This window comes from Neophocaena asiaeorientalis, unplaced genomic scaffold, assembly GCF_003031525.2.
Source record: "Neophocaena asiaeorientalis asiaeorientalis breed wild unplaced genomic scaffold, Neophocaena_asiaeorientalis_V1.1 scaffold589, whole genome shotgun sequence".
NCBI classification, from domain to species: Eukaryota; Metazoa; Chordata; class Mammalia; order Artiodactyla; family Phocoenidae; genus Neophocaena; species Neophocaena asiaeorientalis.
The window spans coordinates 73,133-91,832 of NW_020172683.1; the positions used below are offsets into that span (position 1 = coordinate 73,133).

At 39.9% G+C, this 18,700-nt stretch overlaps 1 protein-coding gene across 2 annotated transcripts in view; it reads right to left on the minus strand.

Moving 5' to 3' along the window:
* SUCO (SUN domain containing ossification factor) overlaps positions 1-13,843 on the minus strand; it is a 77,077-nt gene extending 63,234 nt beyond the window's left edge. For both annotated transcript variants that reach the window (XM_024739825.1, XM_024739826.1), the window contains exon 1: positions 13,641-13,843. In XM_024739825.1, coding sequence (XP_024595593.1) covers positions 13,641-13,702 — 62 coding nt within the window. In that variant the 5' untranslated portion in view covers positions 13,703-13,843. The remainder of the gene's footprint in view (positions 1-13,640) is intronic.
* Positions 13,844-18,700: the final 4,857 nt, after the last annotated feature.

Consider the following 18,700-nt stretch of genomic DNA (forward strand, 5'->3'; position numbering starts at 1 on the left):
TCAAAAAACAGAATCTGGAAACTAAGAGGACATTTATCCCTTTTTGCCAATTCCTCCCCAATAATGTGGCATGGATTCACCATTCATATAGAAAGGTATTAACTTTCTGAGTAAATGTAATTTAAAGTCTTGTAAAATTCACATTTGAGTGTCATTTAGGATAACAACAGCTAACAACATTCTAAAGCCTGGAAACAAAATTATGCAGCAGAATAATCCTTTGGTTAAAGAGGAAACAATAGGGAACATTACAAAACATTGTGGCAGAAGACTACAGGTAGAAATTGGTGGGATGCCAGTAATGCTGGTAAGACAGCAGCAGGAAAACTATGCTTCTGAGCACATTTGGAGACACTGATTACAAAACAGCTAATCTTTCAACTCAAGAAGATAAAGGACTGTAAATCTAAAGAAAAAAGGAAGACTATAAGGACAGAAATCACTGAAATAAAAAACAAAACCAGAAAAAAGCAAAGAAGATTAAGAAAACCAAAAGTTAGTTCTTCGACGAAAATATTAAAAAGATAAACCTCTGGAAAAACCGATAAAGGAGAGTTGGTGACGTGAATTAACAAAATATGTTCTAAAAGCATGAAATAACCACAAACAAAACAGATTTTTTTTAATTACAAAATAATACCAGCTATATATACTAATACATTTGAAAACTCAGAAGAAATGGATGTTTCTAGAAAAATAACAAAATTGGCACAAAGTATACCATCAATTAAAGTATTTCTTTAATTGATGATAATTAAAGAAATCTGAGTGGATTAATCAACACCATACACAGAGAAAAAGGAAATCCCACTCTTTTTTTCCCCACTTTTTATTTGGAAATAATTTCAAACTTTCAGAAGAAATGCCAACATAGCACAAATAACATCCACAAACCCTTTGCCCATATCAACCTATTATTGTTAACATTTTGACCCATTGGTTCCATCATTTGCCATTTGCTCCGGGCAAGCACATAGCCCTCCCTCTCTCCCCACTCCATGTAATTTATCTCTAAATACCTTCTGTACGTATTTCTTCAGAATAAGGATATTCTCTTATACAACCATGCCACAATTATCAACCTCAGTAAATGTTACATTGACACAATAATCTATGTCCCCAGTAGTGTCCTTACAGCATTCCCCCTCTCCCCACCTCAAGTACAGAATCGAGTTTAAGACCATATCCTGCATTTTTCATGTGGCTTCAGGCTCCTTTAACCTGGAATAGTTCTTGGCCTTTACCTTATGTGGCACTGACATTTTGAAGGACATAGTCCTTTTATTTTGAAATAATATGGTCCTTTTTTGAGGTTTGTCTGATGTTTCATCACCACCAGATTCAGGTTATGTATTGCAGGCTGGAAGCCTTCATAAGCGATGTTGTGTCTTTCTCAGGGTATGATATCCAGAAGCATGCGATATCCATCTGTTTTGGCGCTTGCAATTCCACTTTTAGGTACTTCTTAAGAGAAATGAAAACTATGTATACAAAAATGTCCCCTGTAGCTTTCACTCCTAATAGCCAAAAACTGGAAGCAGCCCAGATGTTCAACAGGAGAATGTAAACAAACTGTAGTATATTCATACAATGTACTACTTCTCACAATAAAAAGGAATGAATTACTAATGAATGAAACAAGATAGATAAATCTTGGAAGCATTACACTGAGTGAAAGAAGCCAGACACCAGAATAAATACTGTATAATTCCATTTAAACAAAGTTCCAGAATTAGCAAAACTAACCATGGTGATAGAAATCAAATCACCGGTTGCTTCAGGGAATTCTGTAGAATGGGACATGAAAAAACATGCTGGAGTGATGGAAATGTTCCGTATCTTGATGGGGTGTGAGTTACACAGATGTATGCATTTGTCAAAACTGATCCAACTATACAGTTGATAACATATGTGCATTTCACTGCATGTAAATTATTTCAATTTAAAAATATAAGCAAAAAAGTCAATATTTTCCTCCCCAGCAATAACAAAATAGAAAATAAACTATTAGCAATAACAAAAATTATAAAATAATTTATAGAAATTAACCTTAAAAATTACAAACACTTATAGAGAAAAAGTGTTAACTCTAATAATGACCATAAAATGAAGAGACAAATAAATGAAGATCTATTATGTTCATGGATGGAATGCTACTAACAGCAGAGTAAAGACAGCAATTCTCCCCAAAGTAATTCACCACTCAAATATAACTCCTATCAAAATACCTGAAGGGGGACTTCCCTGGTGGCCCAGTGGTTGAGAATCAGCCTTCCAATGCAGGAGATGCGGATTCAATCCCTGGTTGGGGAACTAAGATCCTACGTGCCACAGGGCAACTAAGCCCGCATGCTGCAACTACTGAGCCCACACGCTGGAACGAAAGATCCTGCGTGCTGCAACTAAGACCTGACGCAGCCAAAACAAAGACAACAAAAAACCCTGAAGGATCCTCACTGTATAGGGCAGGAAACCCTACTAAACACTGTGTAATAACCCATATGGGAAACGAATCTGAAAAAGAATAGATATATGTATATGTATAACTGAATCACTTTGCTGTACACCTGAAACTAACACAACATTGTAAATCTACTATACTCCAATATAAAATAAAAATTAAAAGAAAATCCTAAAGACAAAAACAAACAAACAAAATAACCTGAAGGATCCTAATATTCTAAATATGATATGGAAAAACCGGTCTAAGAATAACTACATTAACAAAAAAAGCAAAGACAAGTGTTTCACCTTGCCAGATAATTAAGATTTACTACAAAACCACCCTAATTCATCTGTAGTACTGGGAGTGCAAAAGACAAGCAACTGGAACAAATACTCCCAAATGCATTTGTTGGCATAAAGTCTCTCATTAGAAGCAGCCTGCACACAAAGGGCTTGATAAATACCCATTGAATGAACGAATAAATGACATCAGGCCTTCCTGAGGCATCTGCCACATCATTAACTACGTAGAATTCACTTAATGATGATTCTAGTAACTAAAACAAGCTTCTAAAAGTGTTCAGTGGAAAAAAGTAGGAAAAAGAATGAGATTAATAGCATTATACCCCGTATGTAAATTTTAAAACATATAAACAAAACATTATTTTGGAAGAAAACACAAATATATGAAGTAAATACCTGAAGGTCAACTGTAAAAACACATCAAATATACTCTAGGGTAAATGCCTAACATGGGGGAGATAGGCATGAAAATGAAGACAGAAGATAAAAGAGTAATGATGTAAAATGGAGGAAAAAGGGGGACCCATACAGAAGGTGGCATAAACAGAGTATGATCAATCCAATCCTAAATATCTGATGTCTCTAGAAGAAAACAGTCTTTTTTTTTTAGTGTATCAGGCAGTTTAGATTAAAATATTAATCTAACTTTTACAAATAAACTAAAGCTCAGAAGTTAACTGGCCCAAAGTCACTCACTTTGTGACTACAAATCTAGATCTACCTCTCCAAAGCCTACGATCTTTCTCTAGTGCTACATTTCTTATTTAATACTCTCTGGTCAATAGATAAATGAAAAGAAAGGTGAGAAAATAACACTAATCCATTCCCTTAAGAACTGATGATGTTAGTCATGGCTAGTTACAGCAGAACATAAAAATATAAGAACTATTACAAGGGAGGGGCAATATTTACCTCTTGATTTAGAAAGCAGCCACAAGAGATAAATACAAAGCTTTGTAGTGTAGTGGCTAGGGCATGGACTTCAGAGTCAAAAGACCCAAGTGTTAATCCCAGGTGCATTCTCTTGGACAAATTATAAAACCTGTATGTCTCCACTGTAAAATGGGAAAATGAAATAATGCATGTGCAATGCTTAGCCCGGCACAGAATATGCACTCAAATGTTAGCAACTGTTATCAGCTACTATCCTTATCTTCTTTCATTTATCAAATTCCAGAGTAGTGTAAACAGTTGTCCCTAGGTATCTTGGTTCCAGGACCCCCTGCGGATAGCAAAATCCACAGATGCTCAAGTCCCTTGCAGTAGGCCCTCAGTATCCCTCCTCAAATCGAAATGGGTTGAATGGTTTGAAACATACAAGTATGAGGCTACTCCAGCTTCCTGTAACCCTTCTGGCTGCGAAACAAATGTGTACGAGCTCACACTTAACCACTCTCCAAATACCTTCTATTTCCACTCACAAAAACCTATCAATCACCTCTCTCTTTTGAAAACAAGGCCCTTCTCTCAATTTTCAAGCTTTTCAGGCTATCTGAGACTTTTAAATTGCTGACCATTCAAATGACCTCCTTAAACCTCTTTCCACCTTCCCTAGTTTCCGCTCTCAGAGCTTTACTTTGCTTGTCACCTTTGTTTGTTCTAGATATCTGCAGAAACTCCATGTTCAAAGGTTCTGTTTCAAAAATGATCCCCTCTATGAGGACAGCTCCAGCCCAAATCTCATTTTCACTGAAGTCTGCATTTAAGTGCCTACATAACGTTTCCACTAGGGTATTCTACTCGCCTCAACTAACATCTCCTTCTCCTTTAAAACTCTTTGCAACTCTTCCAGTTCTTTTTTAACACCTCCAATTCTTCTAGTTGCCCAAGTTAAAAGAAAAAAAATTAACTCCTCTTCTCTCTTTGAACTTTACTTCACAGATTCATCATTTTAGACCCTAGAATTTATTCTCTCAACCACAGTAGGCTCCAAGAAAGCAGCTACTTTTTCTGTTTTGTCCACCAGAATCTTGCACAGAAGGCAGCACATAGAAAAGCCTCGGTAAACATCTCTTGACATTGAGATGGACAACAGAAAGGTGGTGTTGAAGACAAAGAGCTGGTTAGAGGCAAACTAAAACCCAGTTCTTCTGAATCATAGCCCAGTGCTGTTCCTACTGTACTGCATTGCCAACTTGCCAACCTATCACCAAACCAGATCATTTACTTCCTCAAAATCTCTGCTCAATGAACCCTCTTCATTTCTGCTGCCAAGTCCTTGTTATGAAAAACTTCAACTATTCCAATTGCTTTTCATTTAGTATTCATCCCTCCAGCCTTTCTCCTCTAACACAATGATGTCAAAATAACACTCTCCAAACACCACTTCTTTTGCTGGATCTTTACTGCCTTACTCCTTGGTTTAGCTTGCAAAACCCATCACAATTTCCAGAATACACTCAGCCCTCCGCATCCACAGGTTCCACATCTGGGTAGAGGGAGGGCTGAGTGTACTACGCCATTTTACATAACAGACTTGAGCATCCAAGGTTGGGTCCTGGAACCAATCCCCCACGGATACCAAGGGATGACTTTAGCTTTTATTTTCTACTCAGGCTTGTCTGCTATCACTTCCACCCATATCAAGTACATGGTCTCTTTCACTCATAACCTTTCTCATTTCTCCTGACAATTAAGTACTATCTGCCCACTGCAGGCAGGCAAGCAGACACACACACACAAACTAGGTAAAGGCCACTATTCATATCAGCAGCACCAGTGTATCTTGTTTCAGTTCATGAAGCACCTGTATTCCACAGAAGTAAGGTATATGAACCACACATGTCATTTCTCTTAAAACCAAGTCTTCCTTGACAACTCCAGTCCAGTTTTTCCCTTTTTTAAGAAACTACTAAACAATTCAGCTCTTTGTATTGTTCACTAATGCTCAAATCAGATACCTTAGAATATTAAAAGTGCAAAAGAAAAATCTCAGAATTCATTTAATTTAGCAGTAATGACTGGAATGCACAAGAGTATCCCAAACTTAACAAAATCTCCAAGGTTAAGTGCCATAGGCATGTTTGGTTTTTTTTTAAAGCTTCACGAATAATTCTATTATTCATTCCTTGTAGAGCCAATCCAGTCAGCCTCATTTTTTAGATTAAAAAATTGACAAAGAAAAGGTAAAGAAACTTGCCTAAGGCCACCTCCCGGCCTACAGGCAGCACAGAGTAGTGGTTAAGAGCACAGGCTCAGATTCAGGCTACTTAAATTCCAGCTCACTGCTTCCTGAGAATGTAGGCAAGTTGGTTAATTTCTTTGTATCTTTCTTAATCTCTTTAAAATGGTGTGTCTATCTCAAAAGAGTTAATTAGGACAAAATGAGTTAGTGTATATAAAACACTTAGAACAGAAATAAGTGCCCAGAAAAGCTGCTCAACATCACTAATTATTAGAGAAATGCAAATCAAAACTCCAATGAGGGGCTTTCCCTGGTGGCGCAGTGGTTGAGAGTCCGCCTGCTGATGCAGGGGACACGGGTTCATGCCCCAGTCCGGGAAGATCCCACATGCCGCGGAGCGGCTGGGCCCGTGAGCCATGGCCTCTGAGCCTGCGCGTCGAGAGCCTGTGCTCCGCAACGGGAGAGGCCACAAGAGTGAGAGGCCCGCGTACTGCAAAAAAAACAAAAAAAAACTCCCATGAGGTATCACCTCACACCAGTTAGAATGGGCATCATCAGAAAATCTACAAACAACAAATGCTGGAGATGGTGTGGAGAAAAGGTAAGTCTCTTGCTCTGCTGGTGGGAATGTAAACTGATACAGCCACTATGGAGAACAGTATGGAGGTTCCTTAAAAAACTAAAAATAGAATTACCGTATGACCCAGCAATCCCACTACTGGGCATATACCCAGAGAAAACCGTAATTCAAAAAGACAGATGCACCCCAATGTTCACTGCAGCACAATTTACAACAGCCGGGTCATGGGAGCAACCTAAATGCCCATCAACAGACAAATGGATAAAGAAGATGTGGTACATATATACGATAGAATATTACTCAGCCATAAAGCGAAACGAAATTGGCTCATTTGTAGAGACGTGGATGGATCTGGAGACTGTCATAGAGAGCAAAGCAAGTCAGAAAGAGAAAAACAAATATCGTATATTAACGCATATATGTGGAACCTAGAAAAACGGTACTGATGAACCGGTTTGCAGGGCAGAAATAGAGACACAGATGTAGAGAACAAATGTATGGACAACAAGGAGGGAAAGTGGCCATGATGGGGGGCGGGGGGGATGAATTAGGCGATTGGGATTGACATGTATATACTGATGTGTATAAAATGGATGACTAATAAGAACCTGCTGCACAAAAAATTTAAAAAAAGAAATAAGTGCCCAACAAATGTTCACTGTCAATACTGGAAATAAAGGATTACAGCCAAGCTCTAACTTAGTTTCATGCCCTTTCCACTACACCAGTACCTACCTATATTTTGACAAGCAGCTTGTATACTCCTGAGGGCAGAGCTCAAGTCTCCTGCTTCTTCAGCCACCCCCACCACACCAAATACATTGTTGGCAACAAAATAATATTGATATTTTGAACAGATGTATGGATTCCTACTTCTAAACTCTGATACCTCAGCCTAGGATCCTACTTCTGCCAAAGCACCCAGGATGAATGAATAATAAGAACTTACATAATAGGGCTTACTGTGAGCAAAGCACTGTTTTAAGCACTTTACACATTTTCTCCTGTTATCGATTTCAAATACTCCATAACAAGAAATATAGGGCTTCCCTGGTGGCGCAGTGGGTGAGAGTCCGCCTGCCGATGCAGGGGACATGGGTTTGTGCCCCGGTCCGGGAAGATCCCACATGCCGCGGAATGGTTGGGCCCGTGAGCCGTGGCCGCTAAGCCTGCGCGTCCGGAGCCTGTGCTCCGCAACGGGAGAGGCCACAACAGTGAGAGGCCCGCGTACCACCAAAAAAAAAAAAAAAATATATATATATATAAAATAAGCTTAGTACTTATGAGCCATGTTAATGCTACAAAACATTTTCTACCAAAGCTAGTTGTTACTTTTACGGAAAATATAAAATAATTTTAACTAGTGATTCATTACAAAAACAAAGTCCTAAAATAAAACCAAATTTTCTTTCAAAAAATTCGGCATTTATGAAACTAGTCTATCGCAAAGGATTGACATTCCTATACTACAAATACTCAAAAGCAATTTCCATTCCCTTGAGACAGGTACAATTTTATTTTTGGAATCTACTTTAAAATATGGTCTTGAAAACAAAACAGGTAACATACACCTGGCACTAAAGTACAATCTGCAACATGTAGTTTCTTACTAAAGTACTTTAAACATATAAATGTTTCTACCTAACAAAATGTTTGTGGATATCTATCCACAAGATATTGTGGATATCTATCAACTCTCTCCTAGTATGACTGCCACTTTAGGGCTCCCTGTCTCTAATGTCTGTCCTTTCCAATCCACTCTATCCCCCAGTGATCTAACTAAAAGATCAATCTGACCTCACTCTCCGGTTTCTCCTGTTTAAACTAATTCACTAATTCTCCTCTCAGTCAGGTTAAAATCAGAGTTCACCTGCACAATAATCAAGTCCCTTCAAAATCTGGCTCTAACCTCCCTTCCCATCTCTCTCCACCAACAGGAATCTTTCCTCTGCCTGAAACAAAATTCTCCCATCTTGAACTAGCCATTCTGCAAAGCATTTTATGGATGAGAACTGAGGCTCATAGAAATAATCTGTCAGAGGACACACAGCTAGGGATAGACCGTTATCTAGAATACAAAGTCTTCCTTTCGAGTTTCTAAAGACCTTTTAAACTATTTTTGGTACCTATTTGTCAAATGTATGAGAATTGTCTGAATGTCAGGCTCTTCTCATTAGCTCTATATATGAGCTTCTCCAAGATGATCCTTTTGGGTTCAGGAAGAAAAAAATAGATTTTTTTAGTCTTAAAAAATAAATTAAACCACTCTGCTGGGGGATGCTGATAATGGAGGAAGCCGTGCACGTGTGGGCACAGAGAGCAAGTACTAAAGGTAATCTCTGTACTTTCCGCTCAAGTCTGCCATGAACCTAAAACTGCTCTAAAAAATAAAGGCTATTTTTAATTAATTTAGCTTTATCAAGATTAATATAAGGACTCACACTTGATCTGAAGGTCAGCTGGTCATAACAGCAGAGACTATATAGTCAGAAACCTGAGGAAAGAACAGAAGTTCCACAAACAGTGGGCTTTACTTCCAGCACACTGTGAGGCACTGCAATTTATGTGTGCTCAATGAAGCAAATTTAGGGATTATATTATTTAGTTTTAACTAAACTGACTCTCACAACATGGAGAAGTAGCTTTGAAAAAATTCCTGCAAAGACTGCAAAGATAATAATAATGCAAGCACAAGCCAACAAGAAAATAGCAGCGCTAAGTACAAGCTATTATTCATCCACATTCTGATGTAAAATAATCTAGTCAGTCAATCACACACCTCTCATCAAACTACTACTTTTTTTTTTTTTTTTTTTTGCGGTAGGCGGGCCTCTCACTGTTGTGGCCTCTCCCGTTGAGGAGCACAGGCTCCGGACGCGCAGGCCCAGCAGCCATGGCTCACGGGCCCAGCCGCCCCGCGGCATGTGGGATCCTCCTGGACTGGGGCACGAACTCGTGTCCACTGCATCGGCAGGCGGACTCTCAACCACTGCGCCACCAGGGAAGCCCCTACTTTTTAAATAAGAACAAAAAGGTCTGTTAACATAAAGTTTTAGACTATTTTCTTTCTCATCTTTCTTAATCATCTAATTTGTGTAATTTATTATGTATACCAATATGCTATTAGTATACTAATACCATATTTACATATGTATAAATCTTATAAACAATTAATTACATATTAAAGGTGCATGCACAATGCTTTTCTGATGGGGGGAATACAAAAAAATTTGAATATCCACCACTTAAGGCACTTGACCAAGTCTTTTTGTTTCCTCTTTAGGGTGGTCATCAATCTTCCTAGTTTACCAGGACCAAGGCGGGGTATGCTAGGCTGCATAATGGCCCCTCCAGAGATGTCTGAGTCCCAATCCCTGAATATGTTGACTTACATGGTAAAAAAGGTCTTTGCAGAAGTGATTAAATTAAGGAATTTGAGATGGGGAGATAATCCTGGATTGTCTGGGTGGGCCCAATGTAATCAAAAGAGTCCTTGTAAAAGGAGGCAGGAGGATCTGTTATTAGTAGATGTGGAGACTGAAGCAAGAGGTTGGAATAATCCGAGGAAGGAGCCACAGAATATAAGCAGCCCCTAGAGGCTGAAAAAGTCAAGAAGCAGACTCTTCCCTTAGAGTCTCAAGGAACCAGGCCTGCTGACACCTTGACTTTAGCCCAGTTAAGACTTATTTTGGACTTCTGACCCCCAAAACTGTAAGATAATAAATGTGTGTTGTTTTAAGTCACTAAATTTTTGGTAACTTGTTACAGCAGCAATAGGAAACTAACATAGGGGATTCCTGGGACTTAGGACTTTCACTGCTAAAACCAGGATAAGTTGGTCACCCTATTTTCACATTTTCAATGCCCATAACAACATCTGGTACTTAATGAACATGAGAAAAACTCTTGTTGAATGACTTTATGATGAAACATACAGATAATGTACCCGTAACTATTTTACAAAGCTCTACCATATATGTTATCTCATGTTATCCTCCTAACAACCCTGTGGGGTGTGAATGGATTAGTTTTCCCACTTTTAGGATATAAGGACTAAGGTTCAAAGAAATTACAAAACATGTCCAAGGATGCAGATCTAGTAAGTGATGGAGCCGTATCTACAATATAGGTTTCCTGACCTACAGTCAAAGGATTACAGTAGTCAGGATCCCATGAATCAGGCGGCCTAGGTTCAAATCCAAGCTCCAAAACTTAATAGCTGCTTTACCTTAGTCAAGTTATTTAACTTTTCTACTTCCTTAACTATAAAATGTAAAAGTAAATTATCAATAATACTAATAGGGTTGTTGTGAAGATTAAAGGTGCTAAAATGTGCAAAGTACACACCATAGGTTTGTCAGAGATAGTTGACAATAAATAATAGCTATCATAATTATTCTTGCCGCAGCTATAGTACATTTATGCCTAAAATACTCTGTACTATTTGATAGAGAATCACATGAAGTATGCAAAAGGAAAAAAATAGCAACCAGAATGAATAATAAGGATAGGATGAGTCTTTTGTGAAAGTAATCTAAGATTAGGACTCCAGGCTGGAAAGACAAAAGGAGAGGGGAGACATAAGCAAGATCTATAAATATGTGACAGTATAAATAAAGTGATTGCAAAATTCAGTAATATTCGTAGGATGAGGAGTTTAGAAACTTATAGAGTATTGTAGTATAAACACATAGCACTCATAAATCTACAAAATGGTACGGCTTAAAAAAGAAATGGATCACAAAATCTTGGAACACTTTATAAATGACAGAAACAAAAATGACTCTTTGCAAAACTTGTCAAACCCTACAAGAGCATTAGGCTAAGGGAGAATGGAGATGTTGAGAAATGACCTAACAGACCATCTTGTAGCAAGAGTTAGATCTCCAGCTGAGTCAGTGACATAATTTAATTATTCCAATTTCCCAAGGAAGAACAGCCTCAAAAGACACAACATACCCTTTGCCAATCACACCACACACCACTTCTCTTCCCTGATGTCATCATCACCCTTCCAAAAAATTCTCAAGACTTAATATCCTATAATGCCTTTCCACGGCCTCAGTAAAGAACAATTAAAATATCTTAAAATTTAGCAGCGCAAACAAATCTCAAAACAAACTAACCCAATTGTTTCTTAAACAAAAGTTTCTTAAACTATGCACTATTTACTTAATCCCTCAACATCCATTTTTCACTGTGAAAGTCAACAAACTTTACAGAACTTTATGACTATTATTTTCAATACTAGGCTGATTTTTTTTCTTCCCCTAACAGGTCATGATCTCCTCACTACTTCCAATGAATAAAGTTGAGAAACCATATTGAGGTCAGCTTAAGCAAAAGACAGCCCGAAATTAAACAAAGTAATAGAAGTATGGTTAATTTAAATCTGCAAATGATTTTAAAAACCACACTGTAATGTTTGATTTCACTGCCACCAGCCAATTAATTTTTTTTAAATCATGTTTAAGGGTAGAAACTTGCAACTGGTAGATAAGTTAGTCCTGGAGATCACAGTATATTGAGTATAGACAACACTATTGTATTATAATTATCAACTTGCTAAGAGACCAGATCTTAATTATTCCCACCACAAAAAGAAATTATTATGTGATGTGATAGAGATGCTAACTACTGCTACAATGGTAACCATATTACATTATGTAAATGCATCAAATCAACATGTTGTACACCTGAAATTTACACAATGTTATATGTCAAGTATATTTCAACTAAAAAAAAAATCAGAGATCCTGGTGTTTTAAACTTGAATGAAAAGTGTAACCTTTTTGCAGTCTCAACCATTTCAGAAAGTGATGAAGAATAACATGGCCTAAAGATGGGCAAGATGAAGTAGAAAGAGGAAAGAAAAAACATATATAACCTACAAACAACTAAACAGCCCCCAGAAAGAAGTGGATATGAACACAAGGTTTCTGTATCTCATGTACAAATTTAAATTTAAAATGAGGTGAGTGGACTCATCTCCTACATGCACTTCTTGGTAACCAACATGATACTAAAAAGGAGAAGGTGAGATAACATTGGTCTCATTAAAGGGTTCGGAATGAACGTCAAGAGACCAAATTTCTTGTTCTCTAAAACGTCTATCAACCTGCCAATCAAAATTGTTCAGCCAGGCAAGTGTTTTCTTTTCTTCTTATTTACATATTATTTTCTATGAACAACAACTCTACAACTTCAGTGTCTTTGGAATCCATTAGGCACCCACATAAATGAAAAAAAATTGTTGGTGTTTTGCAGAAATAAGCTGAACAAGAAACTTAGTTTATCTAGATTTTAATGTAACAGCAAATCACTTTGACTGAAGAAGCATCTTTACAGTCAGCAAATGTCACACATCTCTGAAGAAACTCCCTCGGAGGGCAGAATAGATGTTCCAAGTATAGTAGTAGCGATCCTTTGACAAGCTTTCTCTTCTCCTTCAAAAAACCCCAAATGTGCCAGGGACTAACAGAAACTCCACAAACTTATAGACAAAGCACTCTTCCCGCCTTCAAAATGCAGGACTTATCCTTCCATTACTACGGGGCATTATCCAATCCACACTACCAGAAACCCCTGTACACACTACACCCTAAGACACTGTCTGCTAAACAGCTTCTTATCATCTACCCCTTGAAAAAGTGCTTCATAACGCCTCCCCAAAGTCTCGAAGAACAGCAACCCCAAGTGTACCCGAGGCCAAAGACTAGGAGAGAAAGGTCCAGGAAAACCAGTGCTCGTACATTAGTCACCTTCACGACAAGTCACGTTTTTAAAATTGCCTGTGGGGAACACATCACATCCGACATACCTTATGCCCTTCCCACACCATGAAAACAAGTGGCTGCTACTAAGCCCGAGCAACTTGCCCAGCCTCTATCTGAACACTTCCCACACACAACCCACCATCACCAAGGGGCAGGGTAACCGGGTACAAAGGCACCCAGGCGCTTCCCTCTCCCACTTAGTCTCTGTAAATTCCAAAACGCACCACGAAAACCTCCGCAGAGAGGGCTGCCAGGCCAGCCCGCCGAGGAGTCAGAGTAATCGGTTTGTCGCTTCATAGGAGCCTTGGAGACCCGCACCCTAAAAGCCGGGATGATTTGGGGGTGTGACCTGGGCCGCTCCCTGCCCCCCTCTCCCCTCACGGGAAACTCCCGTGTGGTCGCGGCTACTCACCAGACCAGGGAACACAGAGAGAGGAAGGAGACTAGGGCCAAGGCCCGCCGGTACTTCTTCATCTTCTCCTCCTTCTTCCCTCTGCCAGAAGGCGGCACATCCTCTCGGCAGCTGCTACTGCCGAGGCCAAGATGGAGGAGCCGGAACAGGAGAACGAGGATGAGACCGAGAGTCCGAAGGGCTGCGGCGCTGGAAGAGCTCCTCCTGAGCGGCTCGCGCGCTGGCCGCTCTCTCCCAGGGGCCCACAGCGGCGCCGACGGGTGCGCTTCACAGGAAGCTTCCGGGGACCGCCGTTGCTGCCGCGGCCGCCAGCTCGTCCTCGCCCGCCTCCTCCAGCCGCCGCCGCCGCTGCCGCCCCATATCACCCCCGCCCTCCCCGGTTCTCGCTCCGTGCTGCCGGCGACCAACGGCCGCGGCGTATTAGCCTCTCAACAACCAATCACCGGCGGGGCCGCGACACCTCATACACCGCTGAGCTGGAAGAATACGCGTCACCCACGTCCCGCGGCGCTCGCACCCCCAACTAGCCTCCGCGCGGGCCACGCCCCCTCCGACGTCTCAGGCGGCTGAGCCAGAGGGAGGAGGACACAAAGCAAGAGAGGCGGGGGTGGCCACCGCCCCGCCCATCTCAAGTCCCGCCCACTTCAGGAAGTCCGAGAGGAGCCTTGTGACCCTCAGCCTTCTTCGTACGATGGCCCGCCCTCTAGCCCAGGGCGCGCCGAGTCCGTGCAAGGGCCCTTGGGAGCTGTAGTTTTCTCTCCGGAACCCTTCCCTTTCCCTTTCCCTTTCCCTGTCCTTCCCAGTATAACTGTTTTGATGAAGAGGTCTGTGGTTTCGCTTCTCACTGCAAGACTGGCCAGCTTTGGAATTGTTACATCCAGTTTTCCATTTTTGACCACAGTTTGTGGCAAGGCCTAGAATGACGTTGGGGGAAAACCTATACTAATAAAATTTAAAAGACGTTTTCCGGGTGTCAGTGGGCCGGGCCCATCAAGCTAGGTGCTGATTGGTTAGCGGAAAGAGGTGTGCCAAGAATTCCTCTCATCTGATTGGTTGGAGTGAGAAATCTTCCGCATCTTTTCTGCCTCTTGGAGAATTTCGCTCCCCGCCAGATTCCTCCATTGGGATCGGCTCGATTGGTCTTCAATCTCTTGGATTCGTGCTTTGGGTTCGCTGCAGTGGGGCCGGAAGGGAAAACTGCGGCTCCTTATGGGGGAGCTCCAAGTTCTGAGGTTCACCGAAAGCGGGGAAGCTAGTCGCGTACACACGTCTGTTGCTACAGTCTGAGACAAAAAGTGACCGCTTCTCAATCTTTAAAACGAGCAGTGTGCCCCCCCCGCGAGATTTTTATGCCATTGAGGCCCCTAAAGATCTTTCAGAAGCTAGTTTAGGGACCCTCTGCCTGAAAGTCCACAATGCTTGACCGCTTTTCTTCCCAAGCGCCTCTTGACGTAGTTCTCTTCTATGAGGTGTTATAGAGGAAAATACACAAGCTTTTGCTCGCGAGAAGACGTCTGGCCTTTTGGCCTCATGTGTTCCTTCTTCTATCTCTGGTGATGTATTTGACTCTTGACACTAAGAGCGAAGTTAGTCTCTACCGAGTGATATTTCTTTTATAAAATAAGAAATATAAAAGTATAACTCAATGGTGTTTCCCTTTTTGTCTTGGCTGTCAGAAACTCAGAACTACCTTCTCCAGAAAGCAGCCAGACATATGGGAAAATGGAGACTCCAGCTGTCTGTGCCGTGGAACATGGCACAATGTCTAGTGTAAGAAATGTTCAAAGCAGGTGTTATTAAAGCGTGGGCCACTTGGTGCTCATGTGGTCGAAGGAAAAAAGACTCAGTAAAGTGCCCATCTAACACTTAATTTTGAACCACGTAATTTCCTTGTAAACCTTCTAAGTTGAATTAGTTGTTAATTGTATTCCCAGGGAACAGAATGTTTTGACTCATTCTAAAATTCTTACTCTAAGTCAACTGGATATTAGAAAAATTCTACATAGGATGATTTGATTTTAGAAGAATTCATCCTAAACTAATTTTTCTGGCAATAATTAGGTAACAGTTCCAATGATCTGTTCATGGCACTTTTAGTATATGACAATAAAATCACTTCATCTTTCTCACTGCAGTAGGCAAGCACTTAACTCGCCCAAGAGCAGTATCAAATGATTAATATGTAAATTAAAAGGAAGGTAGGGGCAACAGAAGGATGGGGATTATTTTACATTCATTACCATGTGAGGCACCCTTTTCCTTTCACTCCAGGAAATAGGTTATTCATGGCAAGGAACAGGTGCTCCTGAGCTGATCCTCAGTAGATCACAGCAAAGAAAGTTCTGTTAGAATACATGCTCAACTCAAGCCTGGCAAGTTATCATGTGCCTCTCTTGTATCCTCTCCTCACCCCAAACCCACAAGTCCACCCACTGCTTTTCCACTAAGTCTCTGCAATGATCTTTTGGAATATACAGTTAGTAGATAGAATTTTTCTTCCTTCTTTCCTCCCTTCCTTCTTTCCCTTCTTTCTTTTTTTCTTTCTTTCTTCCTTTTTCCTGCAGTTGGGGCTTTATTGTGACCCCTGTGGTAGGGTTGTCATTCACCTAATTATTAATCAATCATTAGCTTTTATTATTTCAATCAATAAATATCTTTTTCTCTTTTTGCTAGTTTCATTTCCATTGCTTCATGTTAAGGTGTAATTTTCAGCCCTCTGAGCCTTTTCATTTTTCTCTTGGATATTTCATAATTTCAGTTCTCATCTATACTGTTGACCCCCTGGTCTATATCCCAACTTCTCTTCAAGTAGGTGCTGGACATAACACTTATTCTACCATCACTTCAAATTTTACCTGCATAAAATGGAACTTGTTTCCCCATAAATTAACTTCTTCGCTTGAGTTTCTAGTTGTGTTAATTATTCTTTGTTTTAAGGCTTCAGATAGTGAGAATAAGAGAAGTTCCATGGAGGTGACGTTTGAAAAACTGGTAGACATTTTTCTGCATGGTTGGTAAATATAATGAGAAAAAATAATGGAAAAAATTATATTATAATGAAATAGATAAATATAATGAGAAAATGAGTAAGAATTATATAAAATAAATTGAGTATAGATAAATGCCACCATACTCAAAAGTATAACATATGCCAAAGAATGGCAAGAAAGTATATAGAAAAATCAAAATGTGTATATAATCTTTAAGGCTCATGCTAAGTAATCACCATTTACCACCTCTTAACTACACTACAGTGATTCTCAACCAGGGACAATTATTTTTCCTTTGGGGGAAAATTGGCAATGTCTGGAAATTTTTTGGTTGTCACAACTGAGGTAATGCTACATCTAGTGCGTAGAGTTCAAGGATGCTACATCCTACAATGCAGAAGACAGCATTACATAACAAAAAAATTATTTGGCCTGAAAAGCTGAAAGTACCCAGCTTGAGAAACTGTGCTATAGCAGAATCTCACAATTCAATAAAATCTATAAAGCACTGACAACACACATGATAACTCATGTGACTTGCAGATCCTTGGATTATTCAGGAAGTCACCAAGAACTAAAATGCATGATGAATAGGAGCTCTCCCATTCCTAAAAGGTTAAAGACACAGAAACTCTGGACAGGTTGTCCCTGCCCTGATAGAGATCAGATACTCTGTTTGCTGATGGTGAAGAAGAAGAAGCAGATCTCAGAAAAGAAGCCAACCACTCTAGCCATCTCCTTTGTCATTTATCTCATATATAAATCATACTTTCAAAGCACAAGGGAAGAAATATTTGTCTAATTTAAGTTGGTGATATTTGATGAGCAAGCTCTGACTTATTTTTGAATTTGTTGAAAAGTTATTTACCCTTTTCAATATTATAAAACGCTGAGATACTATGTGTCTTAGAGAGGAACAGCTGAGGCTCAATGAAATTAGATGCTTCTAGAGTAAAAGCCATTTAGGACAAAAGCTCCCTGGAAATCAGTGAAAGAAATGCCAGGGAACTGAGAAAAGACATATACAGAGACAAGAAAAGGGACTAAACCAGATGGAAAGAAGGGTGAATGCGGTGATCAGCACTTAAATTTTTAACTACATATAGATACAGTACAGAGATTTCTTACTGTTTGTCTTCACTCCACTTGCTGCTGCTTCTTTGAGTGTGTGTAGATATGTACATAGAATAGCACATACCTGTTTTATTCAGTCACTCCTTGCCTGAGGGGAGCCTAAACTACTTTGCCAAATCTACCCTAGAGCACTGATAATGTGGCCACTGGAGGAGGAAAGTGTAGAACTCAGAGGGAGATAAGAAAGTGAATTGCTTCTCTAGGACAGCCTGAGAACTCAGTCCCTTAACAGAAGAATCACAAACTGCAATGTTGGTTTGTTCAGTTCTGTTTATACTGCAAATAACAAAAGATAAGAATTCCCCTTAAACTTTTTGTACTTTATGATCGCCAATCTAATCTTCTATCACTGGTTACAAATGTCTACTTTGAAAATACATGAGTTTAGCAGGCTAGTAATGAAATCAGCCAGAGGAAGGATTACTCAGGAAGTGGGTGATGGAGAGGGAGAAATCTAAGACAGTTTCCAGGAGGGTGTGTGGTCATGACATGAATGGGAAAGTCAGGAGTCGCAGGTTTGTAGGAGAGATTAGTTTGATTTTAGGAGCATAGTTTTGAGCTTGAGGTCTGGTGGAAGGATCTAGCAAGCATTTATAAATACATATTTCCAAATAGGGAGAGAAACGAAGCAACTGATGATGATGTATTAGGAGTTCTAACTGCTGTGCCCTTCAGTACCTCCTGTACAATGCTCTCAGATGAAGCTTCCTAAAACATTACCTTCATCACATCCTTGCCATGTCCTGAAACACCTGTGTTCTTAGTTCTTGTAATGTCTGTCTCCCCAAGCAGCGTGTAAATTCCTTATGCAAAGAGGTCATGTGTTATATATGAAAAACACAATGTTTTTTTTTAATCATTACAGGGGTCCAAGAAATAATTTTTTACTTAACTACTATTTCATTTGTCTAATCATACCACATTACAGTCTGTCCA